Raw genomic sequence first — 19924 nt, 5'->3', positions numbered from 1 at the left:
AATGTTCAATTGTGTGAGAGATGGTCCAGTTGCAGCTGTTTTAGATCGATCTCTTTCGGCGCTCGATAGAGACATGTTGTCTGTATGTTTAAACTCTTCTTCTTAATATAATAATATATAAATATTTTTGCGTATTCGAAAAAAATATACGAGAGATGAAATTTTCAGTCACAAATCATAGTTGTTGACCATAAACATAACTAAAGGTTTAAAGAAAACATTGGATGATTTTAGTGATGATGAATGAACTACGAGAAAAATCAAAATTTGAGTTGGAATGGCATCGTGGGCTGGTGAGCGGTCACGGCCATTGGCGTAGAATGATCGGACAAAAAAAAAGAAGTCAAAATGGTTTGGGAGTCCTACCAAACCGACCCTGGAAAGAAAGGGGAAATACCATTACAATGGCGTCGTTCGGCTGGTAAAAAAACCAGCCGGAATTCACTGTTTATGGCTGGTTTTCACTGTTTATGCTCTCACAAATTCCTTCAAATTCTTCCAAATTCCTCCCAGTGAACAGGGGCAATATCCAGACACTTCTGCTAGGTAGCTCGTTCGCTGATTGGTTTCTGGGTTAATAAGCCTGACTGATGCTGGTTTGTTGTGAGAGAAAAATACTATATCATAGCTGATAAACTCTGATTGAAACCAACGAACGACCAGACTGGCTGAAATAAGTCGAATTATATGAACAGCCCTAGGTTAGAACGCATGTCATTCTTCTTTCTCCGTTTCGTTAAAACCAAAGCGGCGGCGGCGTCTATGATCCACACACCACACTGCACTGAATTCGTCTAGAAGTTGGAATCGTCAGTATCCATGTCATCCACACGACAAAAAGGTCAAAAACCGCACGGCGAACAGTTTTTCCCGTTGACTGACCGATGCGTTCTCACTGAAAAGCACGCTGTGACTTGTGAGGCTCGATGTCATTGTCGCGGCTGCTGCTGTCCTGCTCCTGCACCGCACGTCCGCACGAGAGGAAGGTGAGTGAGGAAGAAGAAACCGCATGCAGATGCAGGGGACGACTAGTAGGGGACGAAGACGAACGGGGTTCCAACCCAAAACTGACTTGTCATGGCGGAGTGGAATCCACAATAGCGACAAACCGTCGGGGCCTGGATGCAAAGCAGCCTCGTCCGGACTCCCGGAATAAAATACTCCTATAGGTCTCCTCTGTCCTCTCACGCTTTCTCTGCTTCCGCAAAGCTCCTCTTCCCTCCTCCTCACAGGAGTCAGGACCAGAAATTTCTGTCCTCGCTCCCACCACCTCACAACAGAACTGATCCTCCCCTTTTCCTTTCTTTTTTTCTTTTTCCCTCTTTCGCGAATCTGTCCGGCCGGTTCAGTTTCGACTCGCGCGGCCCAGGCGCCCGTCCGAAACCGCCAAATTTCCTCCTCCTCGCCTCGCGGAGCTCAGCGATTGGAGGTAATAGTCTCTTCCCTTCCCCCCTGTTCTCGGCTGTTTCTTGGGGGGTCGGGGTGTTCTCGGAAATCCCCGCCGTGTGTTGCGCTTGCGATTGCCTGAGTGGGTTTTGCCGCTCTGTGCGGTTTCGCGGCCAGTTCCGGTGTAATCTCCCCTCCCCTTTGGGCGTTACATCTGGTTCTTGCGTCGATTTTGCGTTGGGATTACGGGTGCCTGCCGAAGGGGTTGGGGTTGGTGAGGATAAATGACTCGTGCGATCAGACTGAAAAAAAAATGCGTCTTTATGTTAAGTTGCTGACGGATGGTATTATATATAAATCTCATTTTGTTGCACTCGCGCACTAGAGCCTTTCTTTGATGATCGAGTAAAGTACTAGTGGAGATTGATTTTGCGTGCATGGAGCCTTTGATGATCAAGTAAAGCAGTTAAAATAGCACGCACAATCCCACATGGTGTTGGAATCATGCGAAAGATCATGGTTTTCCCCCAACCGGCGCCTTCCGGCTTCCGGGGCTTGTAGTGTTGCTTTGCTCAACAAGTAGGATTGCTCGAATCATGTTGTCCATGTGTTATTCAGCGGCTTGGAATTTGGGGGCGTGCTTCTGTACTTCTCTTGCGGTGTTGGTTGTGGAAGCAGCGTGCTTGATGATGCAGACACCGTTTCCGTGGTCTTTTTTTTGTGCCTGTCCTTAAGCCGTTGAGCGACTTTCAGTGGTCCCCGCACGTCAAATTTGACAGGCCAGCGATTTTGCGAGCTGTTGTGATGGTTTCCTGAATTATGATGGGAAAAGTCTTGGCGTACTTGCGAAGGAGAAAAGTTGCAACACGTGGGAAACCCTGCGGGGAGTGAGGACAAGGTTCAAGTTTTCAAGCTGTGATGTGTATTTCTGGGTGTGTATTGTCTTGGAAACTACTTGCTCGTCTCATTGGCATGTTACTTAATGTGCGGCGTGGAATGCGCGGATCCTTTTCAGTTACAGTTTTGTTGTTTTCTTCTTTACTCTATAATCCTCGGCTTATCTCACATAAATGGTACCTGTCAAGTTAATCTGATTATCATGTCAAGTCATTATCTCTGAATAATTGCCCTGACAGCGAGCGGCACTAATTATGGGCGAATCCTTTCTTTTGCTGTTTGTTTATTTACTCCATCCTTAGTTGATTTAACAGAAATGGAACCTGTCATATATATTTGATTTTCGTGTCAAGTCCTTGTCTTAACTATCCTGAGAATGAATCAGTAGTTCTGAATTCTGATAAATATACTAATTTGGATCTTACGTTCAAAAAATAATTTGGATCTTCTTTATTGAACTTGTGACACTGCAGAAAACTAACTGGTTTACTAGGAGCCTAGAGTGTGCCAGAATTTTTGTCCCTGCTTGTCCTGACTTGCCAACCTACAATGGGATGGGGAAACACCATTACCAGGCGCCTCAAGGTTTTCTCTATGGCACTGTTTATCTACTTCGACTATAAGGTGTGGTTCTATTCCTGTTCTCAATGATGTTTGTCCATAGGCAGCCTCTTCCATTCTCTCGAAACAGATTAACATCTTCTTGATTGCACAAGCAGGCTGTTCAGAAGAGAGTTCAATGGGTTAGCACTGGTAAAAAGAGTGCTATATGGAAGAAAACACATGAGCGAAATGCTCGCCGTGTCCTCAACCTGATGATAGAGTTAGAAGGTTTATGGGTGAAAATGGGCCAATATTTATCCACAAGAGCAGATGTACTTCCTGAACCCTACATAAATGTCCTCAAGCAGTTGCAGGATTCACTTCCTCCACGCCCTTTTGAAGAGGTACGCATGCTTGTCCTTGAATGAATGGAAGAATCAAAGATTGATAATTCTTGTCTGGTCCTAATATAGTATTGTCGTGCAGGTTACTTAAGCAATTACTTATCCTAGTTCTTGTCTCTGCTGTGCAGGTTCGTGGAACAATAGAGAAAGAACTTGGAGAACCCATGAGTGATCTATTTGCTGATTTTGTCGTGGACCCTCTCGCAACCGCATCAGTAAGTACTGTATTATCAAAGTGAACTTTAGTTATCTGATATAAATCATAGTGTGCTCATTTCAGTTGAGCCTCCCAATGAACATTTGGTAACAGATAGCGCAAGTTCATCGTGCAACTCTGGCAGATGGCAGAGAAGTAGTTGTCAAAATTCAGCATGATGGTGTCAAGGAGATCATATTAGAGGTTTATCTCTAACCTGCAAGTATGCTGTCTAGCACAGTTGGAGTCTATTACATTTTTGTATTGGTGGTCAGGATCTGAAGAATGCAAAATCATTGGTTGAATGGATAGCGTGGGCAGAGCCTCGGTATGATTTTAATCCAATGATTGATGAATGGTGCAAGGAGGCTCCAAAGGAACTTGATTTCAACCATGAAGCAGGTATTTTCCTTGCTCAGGTTCTTACTAATATTGCCATATGCTTCTCTGCACGATTTTCCATGTTCTGTCCCTCTCTTTAAAATTAGAGTCAAAGCCTAGTGGCTCATGAAGAGGTTGTCTTGATAATGTATGGTATAAATTCTTCAATTTTAGAGAATACTAGGGCCGTCTCCAGGAATCTTAGTCGCAAAACTGACTGTGGGAGTGGCAGTGTTTCCAGTGCTGTTGATGTACTCATTCCAGAAGTTATTCAGGTCTATCTGTCAGTTTCTATACTGTTTGTCATATTAATTTTCGAAAATCAAGCTACCGTCATCTGACAGACTGTTCTTTTGTGTGTCAGTCAACTGACAAGGTTCTAATTTTGGAATATATGGATGGGATTCGCTTAAATGATAATGATTCATTGGAAGCATATGGTGTTGACAAGCAGAAACTGGTCGAAGAGATAACCCGTGCATATGCTCATCAAATATACATTGATGGCTTCTTTAACGGCGACCCTCACCCTGGTATTTAGATTATATTCATTTTGGGAAGGTTTCTTTCACCTTTCCGCTCTGCATTGGTTGCACATTAATTCATAGTCGCATGCATTTTTTTCTTCTGTAGGTAATTTTCTTGTGAGCAAGGAACCTCCGCATAAACCGATTCTCCTTGACTTTGGGCTCACTAAGCGCATATCTAAATCTATGACGCAGGCACTAGCAAAAATGTTTTTGTCATGTGCAGAGGTCTGTGAACCTTGATCTTCTATATAATGCACATTCCCTTCTTTCCTCACTGTAGATAGTACCTTGCTAGTATAATATAAAACTATTCCCTTCTTTTCTTACTGTAGATTCAGAACCCATGCAAGCATACCTTGTTTACTTTCTTGTCTTTTCTTTTAACAATATTATCTGTCTTTTGGTATTACTCGTTTATGATGTGATAAGACTGGTAGTTAAGATGGCCATATCCCCAATAAGTGAAATCAAGCAGCCTTGGGAGATATGTCCCCAAGCTACAATAGTAACATATCCCTAAGCTATAAGCGATAAGTTGAGAACTGAGCAATAGCTCGCCTGGTAGAGCCTCGAGCTAAGTGCTCGGAGGTCATATACCTCCCTGAAGAGTTCGATACTCCCCTCTCATAAGACGAAGCCAAAGGGATGTCTCTCCTTGGACCTGGAGTCACTTGACTTGTTTTTGGAAATTTTGACATTTCATACCCAAGTTTACAAAATAGCTTGCCATGTAGTTTCCAGCTTATCATACTTTAGTTAATTGCCTGTAATTTACACATCTGAGATGTAACATGTTGATCTGTAGGGAGATCATGTGGCACTGCTGTCAGCATTTTCAGAGATGGGGCTTAAACTGCGGGTTGACATGCCTCAGCAGGCTATGGATATTGCCACAATATTCTTTCGCCAGTCAACCACATCAAGTGAAGCAAAGGTAGGCTGAAGTCTACTAGATCCATTGTTCGTCATCTTGTCTCCATTTTAGTAATTTTGGATATTTGGAGTAACAGTTTATTTGTGGTTATTCATACTTATTATTAGGAGAACATAAAGGCACTAAATGACCAAAGAGAGAGAAATAAAAAAGCTCTTCAAGAAAAGATGAAATTGAACAAGAAGGAGGTTCAACGCTTTAATCCTGTGAGTTGGAATGCCCAGCATTGCTAGTTTCCAGTTTCCACTGCCAATAAATGGGGTGTCACATGGACATTTTCATGCCTTTAGGTTGATGCTTTCCCTGGGGATGCCATAATATTTATGAGGGTCTTGAATCTCCTCAGAGGTACAGTATGTGTTTGGTTTGGGCTTACTCGTTCCTCTAAGGTATCCAGTATCTTAATGACATTTATTTAAAAAAAAAAACTGCAGGTCTTTCAGCTTCACTAAATGTTAGGATAGTTTACCTGGACATCATGAGGCCATTTGCTGAATCAACTTTGTTAGGGTGAGATGCTATTTACTTGACATTATCATGCCAATGGTTGCACCATCTTTATAGTAAAAACATCACCTCACTCATTTCTTTCATTGCTGATTTTTATGTCTTCACTTTGGTCAGGAGTTTGACACATGGACAAATACCTAACAGTCAGTGGATTTTTGACTCACCTGCTAACTCTGATGTGGAGTCTAAACTGAGAAATTATCTGCTTGAGTTGGGAAGCGACAAAATTTTAGGAATACAGGTAGGACTCTCCTCTGAATCTATTATTCAACTACGCTTGCAGAAATTCTGTACAAAATTTAGGATCTGTGTGCGGAGCACTTACATTTGTGTCTTCCCTAGGTCTGCGCATATAAAGATGGAAAGGTCATAATAGATACTGCTGCTGGTATGTTGGGGAAGTATGATCCCCGACCTGTTCAACCTGATTCTCTCTTTCCTGTTTTCTCAGTGACTAAGGGTATCACTGCTGGGATGGTACATTGGCTTGTGGACAAAGGGTGAGTATTAATCCAGTGCCTAGTTTCTTTTAACCTTGCCAGTTTAAATCTGTCTGCATGATATTAGTTTACACTATATTACAGAATTTGGTGTGCATATAAATTGTCTCTCATCTTTACGTATAGCATCTTCGTGGAATCTTTTTATGGGGGGTGTGAGCTGTAACATTGTGGCATTCCACTCCTTTATAATATCCCAACTGGTTTGCCTACAAAACAAGGATATTCCTTCTTTATATGCTTATTAGATGGAAAATTGCTCACTTAATGGTCCACCTGGGACTATTTTAAGAAAAATGGTCCAACAACCATTTCTAACCTGTCCGTTTTTTGTGAGCGTAATGTAGAATTGCGAAAATAGATGTTAAGAACTTCAACTGTGCATTTTGACATTTATTCGACAAGTTGAAGTTGCACCAGCTATTGTGTGACATCATAATCCAATCTTTCAGGAAGCTGAAGTATGCGGAAACAGTTGCCAACATATGGCCAAATTTTGGAACTAATGGAAAGGAGTTAATAAAGGTAACGTATAAAACTTCTCCGCGTCTGTTATTTGATGAGACATGACATTTCTTGGCTAATAGACTATCTCATTGGCTACTTCCTAAATCCTAATAAAGGTCCATCATCTTCTAAATCACACATCCGGTTTGCACAATGCACTGGGTGATGTGGTGAAGAATGATCCTTTGTTGGTATGTGACTGGGAGGAGACACAAAACCAGATTACGAAGTGTACACCTGAGACCGAACCTGGTTCCACACAAATTTACCATTACCTCTCCTTTGGTTGGCTGTGTGGGGGAGTCATAGAGGTATGTTTCTTCCTGCCATCACATAAATTGAGCCTTGTTTGTAATGAGAGAGTTGACCTTCGTTAATTATGTTAGTAGATTGTTGTGTGGGTCATACTAAATTTAAGGTTAATGGTTAGCTAAATTTAGATGTAAACCCCCATCAAGTTCTCTTTTTGGGTCCCATAGCTTAATTATGGGGTTTGTAAGCCAATGTAATGTTGTAACTCAATTTCATGAATCCTAACTCTGGTATTTGACAATAATAGCATGCATCTGGGAAGAAGTTTCAAGAGGTTCTAGAAGAGGCTATTGTTCGTCCTCTTCACATTGAGGGGGAGCTATATGTTGGCATTCCACCAGGTATGTTGCAGATCTCTTATGAATCAGGGCTTAGATCGATTACAAATATTAGATCCTTTTTTTAGCACTGTGCACTTAATCTGTAGCTTATTTTATGATAAGAAATCCAATTTGCTCTCGAGATCTATTTCTGGTTGTCCTCGGGAGCAAGAAAAAATAATTTGATATCTCGAATGTAAGATTTTCCTACCTAGGAGGGAATGTGGGGGGGGGGGGGGGGGGGGGGGGGTGTTCAATGGAGGGCAGATATTTGTCAGCCAAGCTATGAGTGTGGGAGAGACTACATATGCATCTGTAGAGTACTGCATCAGGTTAATGATTTAAAGTTTTTTACTAATGAAGTTTAAAGGCTTCAGCGCCACAGTTTTAGCATTTCATGTTGCAATAGTAAATTTCAGGTAGTCACCCTTTCTGTATGATTTCACAATGTTTAGTGCTTATTTGGTCAGTTCATATAAAAGGTAGTAAATCTTTATCTTGAAGTTTCAAGCTCCTGGATGGAATATCTACTGTTACCGATATGCATACTATCTTGTTCTAAATACCCTTTTGTCTGACGTCCGTGGCATTCTCAGGTGTTGAATCTCGGCTGGCAGCGCTGACAGTTGACACCGAGGAGCTCCAGAAGCTATCAGGAATCAGGGCAGGGGCAGATGTGCCGCCAGCTTTGCTGAACAACATCGCGCAGATGGCGTCTGGTCTACCAGCTCTTTTCAACACACTAAATGTCCGGCGGGCCATCATCCCTGCTGCCAATGGCCACTGCTCCGCTCGTGCGCTCGCTCGATACTACGCGGCGCTAGCGACAGGTGGTTCTGTTCCTCCACCGCACTCTTCCGGCTCCAAGCCGCCCCTCGGCAGCCATGTGCACACCCCCAAGTTCCCGACCGCGCCACTCAAGAAGAAGAAGGGCACTGGAAAGAAGGGCGGCAGTGGCTCCACGGGAAACCTCCAGGATGTCAGCAGCACTGACAAGAACGGGTACAGCCAGCTGTGCACCAGCGACGCCGACAGTGAAGCTGCGGCGGTGGTGTTGGGAAGTGGCGGCAGCAGCAGGATGTTCAGCAGCGACAAGATCCTCGACGCGTTCATGGGCGTCGGCGAGTACGAGGGCATGGCGCAACAGGACGGCAAGTTCGGGCTCGGGTTCAGGAGGTACGACAATGCCAGCAGCGGCAAGATGAGGTACTTCGGGCACTCCGGGATGGGCGGGTCGACCGGGTTCTGCGACGTGGAGAACAACTTCGCCATCGCGGTGATGGTGAACATGCTGTCGCTGGGGAGCGTCACGCGCGGCGTCATCCGGCTCGTCCTCGAAGAACTGGGCCTGCCTGTGCCGGACGAGTACTCGGCCACCGGCGAGAAGGGGCCTGACATGGTGCTCAACCTGACGCCACCTGAGCAACTGAGATGACAGACGGCGCAAACCAGTTTGATTTGATAACTTGTGAAACAAGATATAGCGCATAGAAGGTGGGTGGTGGTGGGGCACAGAAATTTTCGTGGTACAGTATATACTCCATATTAATTAGTATACGATATATACACGCGTGCCACTTTGATTTTGACGTGGCATGTAAAACTCCGAGGACTGTTTGCTTCGGCAAATTCTACTGTGTAATGTGTACGGTGAAAGAAAATGGTAACCAGGCATAGTGAAATACAGACTATGTGGGGATAAATCTGCACGCACCACAAGCTGAGTACTGGGAACGTTCCTTTCAGTGGCCAGTACAAGAAATTATTGAATTGTTTGCGGTTGCAGTAATGTGGACACTACTTGGAGTTAACATTAGTGTTGTTTGTATTGGACGGTATTTTTGATAAAAACTGTATTGGACGGTACTGCCTCCTTTATTTTCTGCCAACAAGTTTTGGTTTCCAAATCCTAAAAATCCACAGAGCACGCGTTATCACGAAACAAGATTTTCGTCCGTGATATACGGAGCGGTCATGCATATATACGGAGTAGTATTATACGGTCTGCATCGATCTGGAGACTAGTCGGTACGTAGTCAGTCAGCAGACGTCGATGACAAGGGAGGGGCCCATGGAAGCTGGACAGTGTCCGTTCACTGCTGCACGATTCTCCATCTGTTGTAGGTTAGTAGCTGAGAAAATGGAGGAATGCCTCATCGTCGTAGACACCACTGGTAGACGGATAGAAAATGGCTACTAGCTAGCTAGAATCAACAGACAGAGTGCCAATTGAGATTTTTTTTAATATATTTTTAACATTTTTTATAAACTAATTTTAAATCTAACATTGTTTTTTTTTTCTAAAACTAACACTTTTGGCCGCGCCTATTGTCATGGCGTGGCGAAACGCTCGTGCCACGTCATGTATGGTGACGCGGTAGGAGGCTGACGTGGCGAAGACCGAGACCGCTGACCGGTGATGTGCCAGGGTCTACCGCGCCACCAATCTTGGCGCGGCAGTGACGCGCCACGGCGCATGACGTGGTAGTACCTGGACGGTTTAATTGGAACTTTCCGCGTCGATAGTGGGAGTTATTCTACGTATTGGTTGACGTAAAACAAATAGTGAATTTGTTTGTCTTTTTTTAATCTTTTTCACGGCTCGATAGAGAATTTGATAAGCAAATGATTTTTTTCCGTCTTTCATAATACGGTTAACCACCATGTTAACTAATCGATTACGAAAAATTGGATTGGATTTTGCGGTTCTTTTTTCTGCAATACCTCGACGTGACATGAGCGTGAAAGAGGTTCAAGAATCCATTTTCTTTTTATAAAGGCTAAAAACGAATCACTTATTTTTTTGGCTTTTTGGCCCCATATTGTAGGATCGGCAGCGACGCGACCATGAACCCCGTCTTCCTCGACCCCTCGCGCAAGACGCCGGCCACCGGCGTCGAGATACGCTGGGACTGCCGGTTCCCGAACTAGTTGTTACTTAATCTCGCCGGCAGTGCTATCGCGACGCATTGAAACGAATATGAAGCAGATAAATACAGTCCGTGCGCAAGTTGATAAGCTGCCACATAAAATTTTTATTGGTTTGACATAAGTTCGACATAGCATAATCAACTAAGCCTGCAAGTTTTGGACGCCAATATTCGTTCGATCTAATAAACTAAGACCCCAGGAGTGTAAGGATCCCTCGGACGTCTCTGTCTCTTCGAATTTGTTGGCAACACATTGGGAGTATAGCCAACGTCGGTGTGGTTGCGTTGCCGGTGCGTACGGCTCGTACCCTGTAAGTATATGATATGCACGATTACTTATAATCTTTATGATCGTTAGTTCATGGAGCCTACGTATTTAAAGAAATTACCTTTGTTAGTACCTATGAGGCTCCTTGGGTACCAAGCGGGGCACCACCTAGCTGACACATGCCGATCTCATCCTGCGGCAAATCGTCCCACTGGTCATGCTGTCTACGGAAGCCTGGGGGGTCATCGTCGTCATCGTCGTCGTCGTCCTCGGTTGCAAGGTCCTTTCCAGTGCTATGATGTGGTGGTGGACGCACTGCGGAAGTGGCACCTGCCACCGGCTGAGAAGAGTCAGCTGGTGTCCTCAAAGAGGTTGAAGACGTGCCACCCGATCGCGCCGGGAGTGACGGTTCTACATAAGGAGTGTCCATGCAGCTCAGCTTCTGAGCTAGCTTCCTGCAGCTCTTCTTCATCTTCTGCATAAATAGACGTTAAAGTTAGTGCATTTTTCAAACACATATACACTAAAGAAATATTTTTGGAACGAACAAGTTTATGTTTACCTCCACAAAAGCCTCGAGAACGTCTGGCCCCTACCCTCTAGACTCGTGAAGCCGGAATGCTGCTTCGTTGGACATCCTTGACAATTGTGTCCCCTGGGTACAGAAACGCGGTTGGACAGTTTTAGTACATATACTTAATAGCAAAAGGATAATAAATTGTACCATTTAAGTATCTTACCACGTATCTTTGAAGCAGGGCTCTCTGTAGCTATGTGTCCTCTCTCGTGGCAACATCGAACACATCTTCCTTCGAGTCCTCGTCAATTGACTCCTTAGTATACGAGGGCTTGATATGTGTCCTCATAGACCTGTGAAGCCACCGCAGGTACTCGTCGAAGGTGTGCTGCTCGTGTGGAGGACCCGCATGGACCGGCTACCGTTCCCTGGTCTCCCACAAGTGGATGTGCGCGTTGTGTGTCACGCGCTAATCCTTGGTCTTGTACCTCTTCCTGCGGTCATACCTGCAACAAAACGATGCTAGTTGTACCACACACACATCTGAATTGTAGCTTTGTTATTAATTGATAACGCACCCGTGCAATACTGTCTGCAGACCCTGATAGGTAAGTGAATCTCGACCATGTGGAAGAAAATAAGAGGAACGTTACAGCGATACTCGTCTAACTCATTCCTAGTGACAGGACTAAGATGGTACTAGAGCTCCGGAGCATACCAAGAACACCAATGCACCTGAACATTTCATAATTGAGTTAGGTTGTGATATAGTGTACATCTAACAAGACACATGTATGATAATAAAGAGAGCGTAACATGGTGCTGTGTCAGGACGTCGAGACCGTCCGTGTACTCCCTGTACTTGCGCCTCGCATTCTCTCTAACTAACTCTACTTCCGTCCAGATATACATAGCTGTAGGGAGTGTATCATGCCCGTTCCATTGCTGCATTGAACACGATAATGAATTAGCCATTAATAATCTCATCATATGTAACTGCCACGAAGAATATAGTGAACCGAAGTACTTACCGGTAAACTAGTATTAAGGGGCCTCCCAATGGGTCATCGTTCCCAACACCAAACCTAGAGTAGGTAGGAGCAACTCCCAAGGTTCGCATACCCTAAGGTGCGACGGCAGGCAACGCATAGCTATCGATACGTCCATGCCAGGACTACGCTGCCCCAGCTATACGCCACTATATTCTCCCACGGCTGGCGTAGTATGTCAAGGAAGATCCAGCTGATGGTGTTGCCCGAGACGTCTAGAAAGAGGAAAGCACTAAGGAAGTGCTAGAGCCACACTCTAGCGAACCTGTCGATCTAAGCCTCCTCAGCCTGTGGGTCCAAGTAATCAAAGCGCTCTGTGATCCAGGACGACAAAACTCCAAAACTTTTCCTGAAATTCACCAAAGAAAATGAGACGCGATGACTGCAGAAAAATAATGCAAGAATTAAATAGGCTTGAATTGCTCATTTATTTTTCTTTGAAACCTCATCGTCCGATGAAAGAAAGCCAGTGAACTGAGCCACCAGCTCCCTCTAGTGATCGTTGTTAACTATACCCGTCACTGGAAGTCCTCCCAACCGAAGGCCAAAGATAGCCTTCATGTCCTGCATGGTCAAGGTCATCTCGCCGCAAGGTAGGTGGAACGTGTGAGTCTCAGGCCTCCACCTATTATAAGAATAGAACAACTGCTAGTTGACTCAAATTTGTTATAAGAATGTTTACGTACAAAGAAGGCACTCGCACCTGTCTACAGCTGCAGTAAGTAGTGCTGGGTCAAGGGGTGGAAAACCATAGTTGACAACACAGACAAGCTCGAGGAAGCCGGCACGTCGTATATACGGCGCGTAACGCTCGTCCCACTGGTGCGCCCTGGTGTGCGTGTGGGGCCTCAAAGTAGGCAAGACCACCTATGCATTGGTGTCACTCAAGATGTGTGTTCGGTGCTGGTCGTCGTACTCCACCTCAAGAATGGGATACAACAGGTGCTGTATAGGAGGGGTCATCCTGTTACAAATTGATAAACAAAGGGTTAGAGTATTCAAATTAACATTATGTAGCATTGCAAAATTTGAACTACTTGTTGTACAATACGAACACAATATGAAAGCACATGTATATATTCAAAGTAACATTAATAGACATATTAAACAACTTCACTAGAAAAATAAACATTTGACGAAACTTCATCAAGTCATCCAAATCGCCGTATCACGCACTACTAAGTACCGACAATCAATCCCTAAACCCAAAATCCTAACTAACAGTAACCTAAACCCTAACTACCTAACCTAAACCCAAAATCAATCCCTAAACCCAAAATCCTAACTAACAGTAACCTAAACCCTAACTATCTAACCAAACCTTAACTATCCTAAATCATTAACAAATTCTAAATCACTATCCTAACTAATTCTAAATCACTATCCCAAATCACTAACAAATCCTAACAAATTCACCAACCTAACTATCATAAATCACTAACCCTAACTAAAATAGCAATCATAATAACATGAAATCGAGAGAGCCTACCTTGATATGAGCGGGCGGCCGACGGCCGTGACGCGTCGGCGTTCGTGGGGTCGGCCGGAGTGGGCGGGCACGGACGGGCGGGCGCGGTGGTCAGCGTGCAGGCACGACGGGGGCAGGCGTTGCGGGCGTGGCGGCGACGACGCTTCGGGCAGGGGCGACAGGCAGGAGGCAGGGCGGGCAGCTCGGGTGCAGGGGCGGCTTGCGGGCGATATTTATCTGATCCTGCTGCACCATGCGCCGTAGCGCGTCACTGCCGCGCCAAGATCGGTGGCGTGGCAGACCCTGCCACGTCACCGGTCAGTGGCCTCGGTCTTCGCCACATCAGCCTCCTGCCGCGCCACCATGCATGGCGTGACACAGGCGTTTCACCACGCCATGGCAATAGGCGCGGCAAAAAATGTTAGTTTTGAAGAAAAAAACAGTGTTAGATTTAAAATTAGTTTTAAAAAATGTTAAAAATAAAAAAAATCCAATTGGCAATTGCCATGTTGATGGCTAGGCTATTGTTAACCTTTTCTGGTCCTGTTCGGCTTACCCCATATTTGGTTTGTTCGGCTTCTTTTTTTAGCTAGAACAGTGTTTTTCTCTCACAATAATTTAGGCAGAATAGTATTTTTCAGTCAGTTTCAGCCAAATTTCAGACCAGCGAACGGGGCCGTAGTGGGGTCCAAATCGATCTCCAATGACCTAGTACTACTAGAAATTAATAACAATGTCAAGGCTAGCATAGCAGCTGGTCAGTTCAAACTTAGTGGAGCAGTCAAGCAAAGCGAAGCGATCCACCCGTAGCTTGTGCCTTTTCTTCGCTCGCTTTCGTCAGTTTTCTTTTTCTGTTGGCCTAGGGTTTAGTTCGTGAAATGAAAATTTTTGGATGTCACATCGGATGTTTCGAGGGATGTCGGAAGGAGTTTTTAGATACTAATAAAAAAGCTAATTACATAGCTAGTCTGTAAACTGCGAGACGAATTTATTAAGCCTAATTAATCTATCATTAGCGCATGTTAGTTACTGTAGCACTTATGGTTAATCATGGGCTAATTAGTCTTAAAATATTCATCTCGCGATTTTCAACTAAATTGTACAATTAGTTTTTTTTGTCTATATTTAATATTTCATACATGTGTCGTAAGATTTGATGTGCTAGTTTGAGATAAAAATTTGGCCTCAGCCTCAGGCCCACCTTCAGCTCAACCAACTGCTGGTGGACTTCACTTGAGCACTCCACTAGCTACGTACGACAGAAACAACAACAAAAAAAAACTGATGACGTCACGGTAGTCGTAGATAGACAAGTGCCTCGTCTTCTAGGCGATCACGATCACAATACACAGTGCAAGAAAATTGAAAACGATAGCTTATTTGGGCACTAAAGCTCCTAGTATATTTATGGTCACGTTAACAGACAAGGTCACAAGGACGCAAGTAGGTATCCAATAATGTGTTTATGTCAGCTAACTAATTACAGTCAAATGTCATTCTAGGCCTTGTTTAGATCACCTCCAAATTCAAGTTTTTTCACTCTCTCTTCATCACATCAATTTTTGAACGTATGCATAGAGTATTAAATATAGGTAAAAAAATAACTAATTGCACAGTTTAGTTGTAAATCACGAGACGAATCTTTTGAACTTAGTTAGTCCATGATCGAATAAAGTTTGTCAAATATAAACGAAACGTGCTACAGTATCCAGATTGCAAAAATTTGCAATCTAAACAAGGCCCTAGTTCATTTCTCACCTCACTCAAATTACCTGAAATGTCATTCCATTTCATTTGAGCAAGTTTTTGTATCAGACTTAATGACACAAAAACACTTCCAACTTACATCCCTAGCAACAGATAACTCATTTGCAAGTTTCAACGGGACTATTCATACCAACACAAACTCAGTCAAGATAAAGTTTCACATTGATCCCGTTATCGATCAGTGACTGAACAACTGCCCTAATCTTTCCCTCAAACTTGTCCCGTTCCCTTGGTGTATACGTGCAGGTAAACACGTCGGCCTCCTTCGCCCTCTCCGCCAGGAAATGGCCCACGGCCAAGCAGGCCGGTATGTCGGACCTCGACTTGAGCACCGCTTTGATATCCTTTGAGTTGGTCCCGGCAACCGCAACCTGCCTGCAGGTCGATCGGTGTGTAAGGGATGCCGAGACGAAGCGCTTGGAAATGAAGACGTCGAGCGTGAAGGGCTCCATGTAGGCAATGGTGCGCTGCTTGAAAGAAATGTGCTTGTGAGGGTTCTTAGATCTCTTCTCCTTCTTGTATGTGTATGGCCTACTGTTGTCTTCATCCACAAAGTCCTCCACACCAAAGAAGCTCCTGGAAGAACTTAAGACCTGGAAAGGAAACACATAATCCAATACCTGTCAGCAACTGATGACGAATCTGCAAAGTATGTACACTAGCAGGTTACATTGCATTCAGTTATAACAAATTCTAGAAGCAAATTGCAGGAGCCATGGTATTCTGACTCATTAAGTAGTATGTTGAGCTTAAGTGCCATTGCATCTTTGGTCAATGAATCATTCAACGCGTTTGCTCATCTAAGTACAGCTTACAGCTTTCCATGCCCACAAGACTAAAACCCAGTTAAGGCATGTGATTTCTTCTAGGCACTACCACAGAGGGAAAAGATTTATCTGGATTTTGCAAGAACATTATAGGAATAAGTTAATTTTACTCCCTGGAAGTATGTCCGATATCCGCTTAGCCCCCTAACGCAATCCTCTCTCTTTGTTAAACCAGATCATTTTCACCTTTTCCTTCTAGCCATTCTCGGCTTTGCAACATGGATGTAAAGTCTGCTTGGTCTTGCCAACCAGAATAACTTATATCAATAGATTTGCTATCTGTGTTATGTTATTGTAACGGCCTCATCTCACCATGAAATTGAAGAACCACAAGAGTTCACCATGCCAGAATAAAGGCAAACCCTCCAGCGTGCTTGCCATGTCACAGCTAACCACACCGAGAAAGGAGCCAACCAATCTGCATACTCGGCGTTGAGGCAAATGTCAAAGTTGATGGGTCCCTCAATGTTGCGGGCAATATCGATAACATTCTCAAGGATATGCCAGCACAAATGAAGTTTGTGGTGCTGCTTATACGGTCAACGTCTACTGTTCCTTAACGTGAAGCTGTGCTGTAAGGCACACGTCCATGCAAATCAGGTGGCACAGCGACGATCATTCCCATCCTACTGTTGCTTGATTGCTTCTGTTGTGTTGGTACCACATTAACAAGGCCTTTAGGAAACGCCGGCTACATCAGCGCAGCTGTCAAATGGCCTCAAATTCTTGGCATGAAGCAAAAGGTGGACATTGTATCATTATGTTTAGTCAACCATGAGCTATTTAATCTTTCCGTGGAACAAAATAACCTAATTGGCTAGGTCGACCACCACTGGTCTTCCTACTTGACAAAACCGTCTAATCTAGTGCACCAGGAACTGTTAGCAGCAAAAGGGTTAATTAAACGCTTTAGGGGGTTAAGCAAATTCTGGCTATACTTTATGGGAGTAACATGGACCGTCCCAACTTTACTGTATACGAGAAGACAATCCAAACTAATGTATGTGAGCCTACTTATCATCAAACAAGCCATCATAGATTTGCTTAGTCTTTTAGGAATAGAATGCATTACGAGACAAGCTATTGTACAATCACTTGACCCAGGAGAGATACCTGTCACTTGAGACATGAGTGATAGTGGTACAATCATACAATATATGCCAAACTTTCATCGTTCATGTTCTAAATCCAATTGCAAGCAGTAATTCACAATCCAGATAGAACTGATAAAAGAAAACTTAGCACTAATCAAACAAGGATGTTTCATCCTAAAAACTTGTAAAAAAAGAAAAGAGAAACAATCCTATCAGCATTTGCATCTTCACATCATCCATTAAGCATCTTAACTTACTTTTCATGGTGTGTAAGTTGCTGAGTTAAAAAATCTGCTCATTTAATCATTATAACGACAGAACTCCGAGGGTTAAACTTATTGCTGTCAGACAATGCTCTGTGTTACCTGCCCGCTGTGAAATTGACTCCAGCAAGTTAATAGAGCCGGTGCTGAATTTCCTTCACGTAGCATATGTGCTCCTCTCTTCCATGACTGGCTCAAGATGCTCCTCAGCATGTTTACCTCAACCACTTGCAGTGCTCAATAAATACCAAGGGGAATGATTTGTAGGCAGATGCTAGTCAATCTGTGTAAGAACAAAAAGTGTATTACAGCCCAGAAACTTTAGACACATTTGACCATCTATAACTGAATTTGGTCCATTCAATTTGCATGCAGAATCCTAATTAATGGAATGTGGTTGTGGATGTGGAATTGATACAGATCAAACAATGTTTCCAAATCGTACAATCGAGCCTAGTCAGCAGTATAGTCATCCTGCCTACATGCCCTGGTACTCATGATGTATAAACTACTAAGAGCAGAGCATCAACCAGCAATGGGCCAGCAGCAGGCCAGAGCTTGCGGAAGAGAGCCGGAGGTGGCACCTTGAGGAAGGGGTCCAGCAGCAGCAGGTGCTGGGGAACCGATATGATCGCAGCAGGTAAGGAAACGACGGCGCCTTGAGAGATTTTGCTTTACGCTTGTTCATGGCCATGAAAGTGTGAACTATGTTATCCTCGTTTACATTAGATAAAAATGTAAGGGGCTTAAGCGTTTCTACCCCTGTTTTGAAGCGCATTTGTGATTTTGCCCTCATTTTTTTAACTTTGTGATATTACCCCCGCGATTTTTAAACGAAGGAAGACTTTACCCCTGGTCTGTGAAGTCCCTCTAATGGTGTTAATTTTTGGACAAAAGGACAACTTTGCCCATGCGTTTTTACCCCTGTTTTATTATGTTATTTGTGTTTTTACCCCTATTTACAGACAGCAAGTAGACAATTTTTATACAAAATTTTTAGAAAAACTCAACAGCAATTCAGCTGACAATCCACATAAACATAATTTAATATCACACAACTAGTACATATAAATCATATCCATATAACATGTCATCATAGTACCATAATAGAAGCCAACATACAGGTCTAAATGACATGTCAAACACTAACATAGAGGTCTAAATGACATCATTAAGTTTCCCTCATTATGTCTGGTTGACATAAGCAACCAATATTCCCATTGGAACAAGAACCAGCATCTCAAGAATCAAAGCTTTGTTTGGTCTGGACTCTGACTACGAAATCCATACTCGTGATAATCTAGGTCCAGTTTAGTTTGCAAAAAATTTTGCAAAATTTTTCACATTACCCGTCACATCGAATCTTTGGACGCATGCATGAAGCATTAAATATAAATAAAAAATAAAACTAATTACACAGTTTAGACGAAATCCACGAGACGAATCTTTTAAGCCTAATTAGACTATGATTGGACACTATTTGCCAAATAACAACGAAAACGCTACAGTAGCCATTTTGCAAAATTTTTTGCATCTAAACAAGGCCCTACAACAAGAACATGTCGGCCGCAAAATCTAGTAAATCAGATCAGGCAAGCATAAAGAAGTACAACAAATCTTGGAAACCGTAGAGATTAATCTAATTTACAAATCGAACAACCTTATCTTACAATTTCACTGATGCCTGAACTGAAGTCTCAATCGAAGAGGCTACTTTGATTTGGAGAGCAGGGCGTACCAACCAACCAGGCTGAAGGGGGCGATGAGATCGTCAGATCTTGGCCGGGCGGGGGGCGGGGCAGCGGGCGAGGCCCCAGCCGCGCCGCCGCGGGCGCGAGCCGGGGCGGGCTCCGCTGCAGGCCGCGCGGCGCCCCAGCCGGTACCCGCGCCGCCGAGGGGGAGCGGGGCGGAGGGAGGAGCCACGGGCATGAGTAGGGGGGGAGCGGGGCGGACGGAGAAGGAGCCGCGCCGCCGCCTGGTGGCCACGCCGCGTCGCCGCTGGAAACACGCGACTCTGGTTCGGGAGCGTTCGGCTGACCGACTGAGGAAAGAGAAAGGGGCTGAGGGTAGAGACTTTTTCCCCGTGTGCCATTATAAAAGATCGTAATTCTCTGTGTGTTTCTGAAAAAATTCAGCGGTCTTCAGCGCCACTTCAACTTTTTCGTGTCATCTATGCCACTTCTGTCAGTTTGGGCTCTAACGCCGTTAAACTGCAGATGTGAAAAGACGAAAATGCCCTTAAGTTCAAATATGTTATTAATTTTTTTTGAGCATCTTAACGACTTCAAATGAAAAAACTCAAAACTAGAAAGTTGTAGATC

The 19924-nt window shown here is 44.0% G+C and overlaps 2 protein-coding genes across 5 annotated transcripts; one reads left to right on the top strand and one right to left on the bottom strand.

Annotated features, from left to right (window-relative positions):
* The first annotated feature begins 1185 nt into the window (after positions 1-1185).
* Positions 1186-9312, top strand: LOC136519900 (uncharacterized). Of its 2 annotated transcripts, none has more exons than XM_066513282.1 (19): positions 1186-1429; positions 2757-2907; positions 3003-3230; positions 3359-3445; positions 3541-3630; positions 3702-3828; positions 3982-4082; positions 4172-4340; positions 4441-4562; positions 5143-5271; positions 5379-5477; positions 5562-5619; positions 5706-5781; positions 5896-6022; positions 6124-6281; positions 6734-6806; positions 6905-7099; positions 7348-7441; positions 8017-9312. In XM_066513282.1, the coding sequence occupies exons 2-19, from the start codon at positions 2833-2835 to the stop codon at positions 8853-8855; spliced, it is 2847 nt and encodes a 948-aa protein (XP_066369379.1). In that variant the 5' UTR covers positions 1186-1429; positions 2757-2832; the 3' UTR covers positions 8856-9312. The 2 variants fall into 2 exon arrangements, with proteins under 2 accessions (XP_066369379.1, XP_066369380.1); XM_066513283.1 differs by lacking the exon at positions 1186-1429 and adding an exon at positions 1488-2400.
* Positions 9313-15406: 6094 nt separating this feature from the next.
* On the bottom strand, positions 15407-19449 carry LOC136520894 (uncharacterized). Of its 3 annotated transcripts, none has more exons than XM_066514572.1 (3): positions 19342-19449; positions 17706-17886; positions 15407-16012 (listed from the first exon to the last, which is right to left on the bottom strand). In XM_066514572.1, exons 2-3 carry the CDS (start codon positions 17814-17816, stop codon positions 15560-15562), a joined length of 564 nt encoding a protein of 187 aa, XP_066370669.1. In that variant the 5' UTR covers positions 17817-17886; positions 19342-19449; the 3' UTR covers positions 15407-15559. The 3 variants fall into 3 exon arrangements, with proteins under 3 accessions (XP_066370669.1, XP_066370670.1, XP_066370671.1); XM_066514573.1 differs by lacking the exon at positions 19342-19449 and adding an exon at positions 19274-19288; XM_066514574.1 differs by lacking the exons at positions 17706-17886; positions 19342-19449 and adding an exon at positions 16559-17691.
* Positions 19450-19924: the final 475 nt, after the last annotated feature.

This window comes from Miscanthus floridulus, chromosome 18 (assembly GCF_019320115.1).
Source record: "Miscanthus floridulus cultivar M001 chromosome 18, ASM1932011v1, whole genome shotgun sequence".
Taxonomy (NCBI): domain Eukaryota; kingdom Viridiplantae; phylum Streptophyta; class Magnoliopsida; order Poales; family Poaceae; genus Miscanthus; species Miscanthus floridulus.
Note: the sequence above shows the minus strand (reverse complement) of the source record. Positions and strands in the feature narration are given on the sequence as shown.